General features: G+C 39.0%; 1 protein-coding gene and 1 long non-coding RNA gene across 3 annotated transcripts; both read left to right on the top strand.

Annotated features, from left to right (window-relative positions):
• The first annotated feature begins 770 nt into the window (after nucleotides 1-770).
• On the top strand, nucleotides 771-1,605 carry LOC131225223 (uncharacterized). Its single transcript, XR_009161256.1, has 2 exons — nucleotides 771-1,147; nucleotides 1,271-1,605. It is a non-coding gene; the product is annotated as an uncharacterized LOC131225223 (long non-coding RNA).
• Nucleotides 1,606-2,883: 1,278 nt separating this feature from the next.
• Nucleotides 2,884-5,624, top strand: LOC131225831 (uncharacterized). Of its 2 annotated transcripts, none has more exons than XR_009161580.1 (3): nucleotides 2,884-4,155; nucleotides 4,224-4,538; nucleotides 5,127-5,624. XR_009161580.1 is itself a non-coding variant. In XM_058221422.1 (3 exons), the coding sequence occupies exons 1-3, from the start codon at nucleotides 2,990-2,992 to the stop codon at nucleotides 4,228-4,230; spliced, it is 339 nt and encodes a 112-aa protein (XP_058077405.1). In that variant the 5' UTR covers nucleotides 2,884-2,989; the 3' UTR covers nucleotides 4,231-4,422. The 2 variants fall into 2 exon arrangements, 1 of the variants encoding a protein (XP_058077405.1); XM_058221422.1 differs by lacking the exon at nucleotides 5,127-5,624 and having other exon boundaries at nucleotides 2,884-3,107; nucleotides 3,659-3,872; nucleotides 4,224-4,422.
• The last annotated feature ends 3,444 nt before the right edge of the window (nucleotides 5,625-9,068 follow it).

The following is a 9,068-nucleotide window of genomic DNA, read 5'->3' as shown; positions in this document are numbered from 1 at the left end:
TCGGCCTTTTCAGCTTCCACTTCCCGGCTCTAGTCAGTACAACTCTTCAGCCAAGGAGCAGTCGGTCTCCTCTCTCCAAAGGGAAGCAAGTGGTAATTGAAGAAGCAAGTGAAGGAGATTCAGAGGATGAGGGCTCGACCTCCTCATTTGAAAATACACTTCCAAAAAACAGGGCAAAGCCAATGGCCCTGTGGAACTTTTATCTACGGCTAAAATCCGTCGGTAACCCGGTGAATTTTAGTCGTAGCCAAAGGCTATTAATCCATCAATGAAGCCCCTTTTTTTAATGGTGGATGTCCAAGCACTTTTGTTTTCTCATCGTGTGGTCCACCCAAGATTTATTTCAGGCTCGTTTTTTGGGATCGATGACAAAATGATGTATATAAATGGATGGACAAAGTGGATGAATCAAATTGATCATGGTGGGGCCCATAGAGCCATACAAGCTCCAAAGCTGAATTTAATGTTTTTTCTTTCTGGTTTTCACTATGAGTTTTGTATTTAATGTAAAATGGTGGTGACTTATTTATAATAATATTGGATAAGATATAGAGTTATCCAGACCATCTAAATAATCAGTCTAGTTGTAAATGGTAAATATTTATACATTTTTATTATATAATACAATCTTAACCATGTAGAAACCGGTCCCATGCATGTACGACCGTTAAAAGATTTTGTGATATTATTTAGTAGAAAACTCACAACATACGGATTTGAAAATGTTATCTTATTTGAAAGAGGATTCCCAAATCCATCGGGAGCCTCTTTTCCCTACTTCGTCTTCCATCGACAAATCCTCCATCGAGCATCATTCAAACGGCCCCTTAGATTTCCATCGACAAATCCTCCATTGAGCGTCATTCAAATGACCCCTTAGATTTCCTCTCTCTCTCTCTCTCTCTCTCTCTCTCTCTCTCTCTCTGACATCACTGGAGCAATCATCCCTGGCTGCCCTGAGTCCTTCCACCAATCAGAGCAATGTGAAGGAGGGCAGGGCCAGCGCCAGAGATAGAGATCAACATCAAAAGATCTAGCACTTACGACAGGGTGACATCATCGCTATCCCTGCTAGTGTGGCCCACTGGACCTACAACGATGGGGAGACCACGGTCGTCTTTGATAAGAATGATGTTGTTGGGCAGATGTAAGGACTTACTGTAATTACTGTGTGTTGTTTGAGTAGATGTTGTTTCTACTTCATTACTAACAATTGAACATCATGTTCTGCTGTTACTAAGATCGTTGTTGCTATGCAAATAGTGGTTAGGGTATCATCTTCCCAACAAACACTGATGAAGCTATGCACCTAAAAAATATAGCAGCTCGTTATTCATCATTGGTATGGTGGTTGATTATTTTGTATTTGCTTTAGATAATATTGATTATGATTCTCAGGAAATTTGTTTCTATGGAGTTAAGAGATATGTTGTTATTTCTGACAATGCATTGGAGATGTTCTCATGTCCCACTTACAGGTGATTTGTGATGCATCTCCACATCAACCTTAGATCTGATTCTCATAAAGTGGAGTTAGGTTCCACTTCTGGGGAATTCAATCTACGGTCTCCCTGTTTTGAATCTATGGTTTTTACTTGATTCTGATTTTTTTTCTTTTTTTTTCTTTCCCATTTCTAACACCTTCAAATTTGGACTACTCACTATTCACTTTTGACCATCTACTTGATAACCATCAATAGGATAGTAAGGATTGCTTGATTAGTGTGATTTTTGAGATGCTCCACCCATAGTGAGTTATGAGATCCGCAATTTCGATGATCTGTATAGCTACATATCAGATGTTTTTAGGTTAGATTTGGGCAGTTTTGGATATTCTATTTATGTGATTTTAGTGTTGCAGCAGGTAATTAGATTTGGGCAGTTTTGGATATTCTATTTATGTGATTTTAGTGTTGCAGTAGGTAATTAGATTGTTTTGGGGGTATCATCAGTGTGCCTTTATTATTGACCCAAAAGATATTGATAATGGCTTCAATGGACTGGTTTTGCATCTTTCAACAGATAATATCCTGGCTTATTGCCTATTCAAGTTTCTAAATGAGGTGGGTGAGATTAGGTTATGCATTTCCAAAACATTTGATCCATGCATTTCCTTTTATTACAAAAGATTAGGTAGACAGTGGGGTGTGTACTAATAGGCTAACCCAAAACATCTTCCTTCTTCCTTCTTCTTCATTCATTTTTTTATTTTTTTGCTTGCTTTTTTGGTTTTGTGTTGTGTGCGTGCGCGTGCACATGTGCTAGGATGTACATCAGCCAATATGTGCACAATGCATATTGGTTTCGACTGATACTTTACACCTTGCTGACATATGAGATTGAGGGGATGGAATCATTAACTGAAGTGAAGTAAGCCAAAGATCTTAAATCAACAATGTACTGAATGCATCCACCAGAGTTGCATAGTTAACAGAAGCTTTGTGTTATCTATTATTTTTATACATAATTGAGCTCAAGTGTGGTATGGGTATGGGTTAGGAAATGCTTTGTTGACTGATATTGAATGCATGATAACTAAGATCTTAGCATGCCTAACTAGATACTCATTCTTGTTTTGTTTTCTTTACATGCTTCTTTCTTGTGTTGCAGGCACGATTGTTCCAATGCTTGAAGCTGTGATAGTTGCTATCCATGTTGAGAAGCTTGCTGTACATTTACATGACACATATGGGCAATCTCTTTCAAATATTCTCATTTCCATCCAAGTAAGCAAAACTTGAATAAATTTGTTATACTAATGCAAATTGGTCAATTTGTGAAGATAGTTTCTTATTTGATATGTGGGGCAATGTTGAATGATTGAGAAAAAATGGGAGTTAGGAAGAGGACTGCTCGGATTTTTAAAAGTTTAGGTACAGTTTATTGCCACTTCATTTCATGATCGGTGCAACTAACAATTGTTCAATCATGGACCGATTTTGTCCATTCACCTTAAATTCATTGCATTTTCCCTGTGTTTCTTTAGTGCATGACACGTTTCTGCCAATGCCCCATACTTGTTCTCATGACTTGCTTCTCCAGGTTCGAGCCGTTTGACACATACATCTCTTGCATGCATCTGGCCTCATCTCCATCGAGCAAAAATGGTAGGCTTACCCTTACATTAAATGTGTGATGCCAACATATATGACATAGTTGCAAATTTTTTTGTCTTCTCTGCATCATTTTAGTACACAATTCTAGACTTTAGCATACAATTAGTCCATGTTTGTAGCTTTTGGTTCTCAGCAATGTTATGTTCAGAGGATCTCACCAAGTTGGGGGATGCTGCAAAAATATATTATGTCCTGTAATCCCATCCATCCGATTGTTAGCCTACAAATGGATGATTAAAAAATAAACTATAGACAACATTCCACATGTACCCGAAAGCACCTATCTGATAGGTGGGATTATGTGATGAACATAATCAGTCGTCCAGAAGTTTGCCTGCCCCATGTGTAGCTCTCTCCATAATCACCTTTACACACAGTGAAAGTGCCAACCAGAGAATGCATGGGACATGTAGGGTGGACCACACATTGAAATGAAACATCATCTACAAAAATCGTGATGGTTCACTCATCGAGTTGGTGACATGGGTATGTTGGATGTGGATGCTTAGCATTTCTTTTTTCCTTCTTCTAAAACCATGTAGCCAGGTTTTGTTCTTATTTTCCCCTCATGGTGGGGCCCATCTTGCCCCACACTCACCTGATTTTGCACAATGCTGCATATGGAGGTGCTTTTTGGCTAGGGTGCATGTGGTGCTTGTTAATCTCTAGACATCCAACAACTACATTGCAGTCCACTGGATGGACTGGAAAATTGCTAGGTTTGGCCGAGTATGGACTGAGGGGTCTCTCTTGCAGGTATGTTGTAGTTTCTTTAAAGCTTCTTTATGTTTTCGCAATCCAAAATTCTGCTTATGATTGTATGAGATGGGAGCTTGTTCTATGGATTTATAATAGATGCTGTATTATCTTTCAAAAGAATGTGGTCTCGACCCAATTGAGGAAGTTATGCCCAACGTGTAGTTAACATAGTGTCCCAGTGGGAATTAGAAGTTTAACTGGTAATGGTATCATCTCTCCATGATGGGGGCAATTGTAATGGATAGATGATTGAAAGGAGAAATAAAGTCAACCATATAGGGTACGTTCAATTTATTTGGGTGCATTTTTAGTTAAACTGATACCTTCTTTTTTTTTCCTTTTCTTCAGATACTGAATCTGCTAAGGCATCTAGAAGACAGTTGAAAGAAACAATCTACTCAATGCTGTTTGATATGAATGTTCCTACTATTTGGGCCATTAATCAGGTAGGAGCAGTATCTAAAGAATTGTGCAGAGTGTATAAGCACTTTATTTGTCTGTGTGTCTGTAAAATCAGGTTGCTTGTTTTGAAAACCAGTTACTTCCATTTTCTATTTTTTTAAGACTGAGAATTTATTCCTCATTGTGGTAAGCGTCACGAACAAGCTGGAGAACAAGGTTTCATGTCTGGAAGAAGAGAATGAAAGGCTCAAGAAGCAGAAGGTTGACATTTCATCTCTCTTTGGGAATTGTTTTTTTTCTAAATGGGATTACAAGACCATGCAGAGTTGGTTATATGTAAGTTTTGGTCAGATATTGCCTAAGAATTAGATTGTGTTTGTTTTCCTTTCGGTTGCATTTTAAGGCATCTTATGTTAAAAAAGATAGGATTCAATGGCCTTATTGTTGTTTTTTGTTTGTTTTTCATTAGTTTCTCATAGCAAGTTGCGATTTTGGTTCATTTCCTTTTGCAATTGAAATGCTAGGAATTTACTTGGCATTTAGAAACTACGGGCTGCTCCTTTATTTTTCTTTGTTGGATAGACTTGGATAGACTTAGTAGAAGAGAAGTATCTTGTCCCAGCTTCTAAGGGTCTGCTTCAAGGATCTTTTTTTTCTTGGTTGCCAAAATTCCTATCTAGGACCCTATCTTGTGCAAGTGAAAAAGCCATCTTGTCCATTATCACCACCTCTATCATGGTCCTGTTAGAGTATCTAAGTTAAATTAATGGAATCTTGTGAATATGAATGAACTGAATGAATCATATTTATCATCTACATTCTGGCTGTTGAGTTTTCTTATTTCTTCAGGTTTTGGATGCTTCCTAGTACATGCCTGACGAGCAGCGAAATCCACTTCAAGAATATCAAGAGATGACTTTTGATTGCTTTTTCTTTCTAAACTTTTTCACGCTTGGTGTGTTTTTCTTACTGGTTTTCTTTTACAAGGCCAATTTTTGTTTCCTCTATTGCTTATGATTTGCAATACCTGCCGGCAAGCAATTGAGTAGGGGTTGTATTGTGGTGCTTGTAAGCCTTGTAACACCGTATAGTTTGATACAATGACAATTTATTAATGTGATTGAAGTTCCAATTGAAGGCAAATCATTAAGAAAAAAGGAAATGAAAAAAGAAAGAAAAGAGAAGAAAAGTTCCAACTGCAAGCTTGCCAAGTTTTTTTTTTTTGTTAATGTTGGTATAATGATATTTGATTAGCAAGTATATTTTACAATATTTACTGGACATGTATATAGTAACCACCACATATTATCCTGTTGCATATTGAAGCATGTGTTACAGATAGCTAGCTATGTTTACACAAAAAAAACTGAGCCATCTACTTTTATATTTGAGCATGCGGTGTACATGTTAGCAATCAATCAAATTCCATCTGCAAGCAGTTTTTTAATTTATTATTATTATTTTTTTTACTGTGACACTTTCCCAACTATAGAGGTGACTTGTGAAGCTGATTATCCTTTTATTTTCTTATTTATCATGGGCCTTGATTGTTTATTGTAACGCCCTGAAATTCGGGGGCCGAACATAACTCAGCTCCCGAGTTCCGAAACATCACTTATACAACATATTTAATGATGGATATATGTTGACTGTATTAGTGCATAAAACATGGAATAGATTAAGCCAAAGCACAGATATAATTCAGGGATAAGTGAAGAAAGCAAGCGGAAGACTTATAGAAATATATGTGTGCAAGTGTAAATCCCTGAAGTACATATACATACCAGGTCGTAATGAAAGTGTTACTTATCAAAATTACAAGTATTAGATTACATCATTTAATTTCCCAAAAGAAATCCCAGCATCCCGCGCATCAGAACAAGGCTGACTAGAACCCATCTGAAAACTGCATAAAAGAGAAAACAGCCTCATCATCATCCATCTCCCGCTCTACCTCAGAAGTCGCATCAACATCAGCAACATCAGAACCTAAGACAAAGTCTGGTGGGTGTTTAACACCGCCTCAGAACATGGGAGTGAGTGATCAACTTAGTGGAACAATAAGGCAAAGGTTAACATGCTATCAGTTCAATCAAGCAGTAATGATAAAGCAGAATAACTAAACATGTCCTAAATACTCTTGGTAATGCAAGGATGTATGCAGAATGATGCATGCCCTCGCGCGTACACCCTCAGCATCTTCATCTTACATTACGCATGACACTACCTCAAAGTGTGCCACGTCTACAAAGCACATACAAATGCGGTGCATGAACACGATTTTCAAGTTGTTATTAGTCCTTTTCATACAGCAGGATTGGGAAGCTAAGGTACCTTCCTTATATCACCATCCAAACAGTGATCCATTCTAGGGTCGTCAGTCCTAGCCATCTCATACGATCATATGGGTTCAGGTCGTTGCAAAGGGCTTATCACCAATCAATGCACGCCTATCACACCTTTATTACCACAATTCGGCTCGTCACCTCAATGCGGTAGCTAGGTATGCTCGAGGTCACTACAAAGGGCTCGTCACCAATCAATGTAGGCCGACAGCACGAATATAGTGTCCCATACCACCATAATCGGCTCACAAGTTTGGTTGCTCACTGGTCACTACGGGGAGGCTCGTCACCCCAGCGTAGGCCGACAGCTCGACCACGGTGTCCCATACCACCATGTCCGGCTCATGAGTCTTAGCGGATCAAGGTACCATAGTTATTAAGATTTCATCGGTAAGTTCGGTACCCTAGATTCAAATAGTAGCGTCCATACATGGTGAACATACATCGGACAATCGGGTTACTTGACGAACTCGACTAGCATGAGCGCACGTTGGGTCGAACGACATAGAGTGCGCAAACACTCCGCGTGGCCAAACCACTGCCGCCAACTCTAATACGGCTCGGGTTCATCTAATTACGTCCGTTGTGGCGAAAGCAATCTCAGCCACAACCTTAAGGCAGATTACCGATTTCCTGGACTATTCATAGTCCCAAACACATTATGCTACAACAAATATTCGTATTAAATGTAGAACAGTAATGGAAGAACAACTTCAATCATGTGGTACTCCAGCATTTGAAGAACATCAACTTAACATAAATGTAAGCATAAGTAATGCTTGAACTCAAACAACAAGGAATGTAACCAGCAAGAAGGAAATCATACACACTAGTGGGAGAGTTGAGAATCGCTCCTCAACGCCCATACTAGGTTCAAATATCACACTTTAGATCATTCAGACATTTCTACAAACACTTAGAATACATAAAACAACATACATGACGTATGTTGAAATACACACATTTGGACAATTCCTTTTATCAAGGAGTTGTCGCACATACATCTAGCATAAGTACACGACAAATAATCATGGAAAACACAGGTTCATATTTTATACGCATACGGTACTTTATACATACACATAGAATACACAAATCTCAAAATAACACATGCATATCAGGAACCCAAAGTAAACATAACATTTGGCATGCGAAATCTCATCCATAGCAAGAATAAATCATTCACTGGCATTGAAAGCCTTGAAAACCATAACCTATACACTTAAAGTCCGCACCTTAAGCCAGAAAAGAACACCGAACTGATTTCAGACGAGTTGTCTTCGTCAACGGCGACAGAATAACCTAAGGCAAGAATAGAAATGAGCTACAACAACACCAAGACTATTCTAAGCTCTAACACAGATTAGGGTTAGGTTAACTTACCCAAAGATGAACTCATAATCATCAGAATAACGATTCAAAGTAAAGGTTCAAGGATGAAGAAGAACAAGAAAGAATCTAGGATGATTCACCAACACCTCTCTCACTTTCCCTCTCTTTCCAAGCTAGGGTTAGAGAAAATTCGTATGGAAAGGAGGGCTAGGGTTTGAAGGTCTATAAATAGGCCTAACATTGATGAAAATAACCCCAGGGCCAAGGTATACTTAGGGTATAACCAAAACTGGCCCCTCGCGATCCAACGAAGCACTTCTGGTGGGCCTATTACCACGAAAGGTCAGACTTAAGCTCATTGACTATGGATCTAGGTCAAGCTGAGTTTTCATACCGACCGGATCTTCAGATCAACCGTGGCGGACCACACTTAATTCAACGGTCACAGAATCTCGATCAGGTCCACAAGTATAAGGACATGCCTGGGCCACCTTCCCTAATCAGAGGGTGAAATTGGGTCAGAATCCAACGGTCAGATAGCTTAAAATCGTCGTGTAAGTGACACGACTCAGATTTCATAAAAGCTTAATAAATTTCCAACCGTTCTCACACTCTTCACTCCAGACTCAATCAAATCAACCTAGAACATCACATGGACTTGATTTTCGAGATGATGGTCAAGCCCAACATGGTGACCGCAACAGCCTAAGATCATCGCTATCGGACTTTCAACGCGCGGTCCAGGTCTGATCCAGAACTTCCAAAAATTCCCCAGAACAACTGGACTTAGCGATGGATCCTAGATTTCAGAGTAACATAGCGCTGACTAATCTACAGGTTTTAAGTCATGCAGATACAAATTAAAGTGATTGATGCAAATTTCACAAGCAATCGAGTATAGCGCTAACTACCCCAAAACAACTACTAAGGAAAGATTAGCACAAAATTTCCAGGGTCATTACAATCTAGCCCCCTTAAAGAAAATTTCATCCTCGAAATTCATACCTTCTCATATTCCTCAAGGATCTGAGGGTATCTTTTCCTGACCTCAGCTTCAGATTCCCAATAGCCTCTTCCTCACTATGATGCGTCTATAGCACCTTCACAAGAGGGA

Source organism: Magnolia sinica, chromosome 14, assembly GCF_029962835.1.
Source record: "Magnolia sinica isolate HGM2019 chromosome 14, MsV1, whole genome shotgun sequence".
Lineage (NCBI taxonomy): Eukaryota > Viridiplantae > Streptophyta > Magnoliopsida > Magnoliales > Magnoliaceae > Magnolia > Magnolia sinica.
Note: the sequence above shows the minus strand (reverse complement) of the source record. Positions and strands in the feature narration are given on the sequence as shown.

What these genes read in the sequence shown, in the direction of transcription:
- LOC131225831 (XM_058221422.1), top strand. Translation starts at nt 2,990, where the DNA reads ATGACACGTTTCTGCCAATGCCCCATACTTGTTCTCATGACTTGCTTC. An exon ending in ATCTCCATCGAGCAAAAATG is followed by an intron (nt 3,108 to 3,658) that starts GTAGGCTTACCC and finishes AAAACCATGTAG; the next exon opens with CCAGGTTTTGTTCTTATTTT.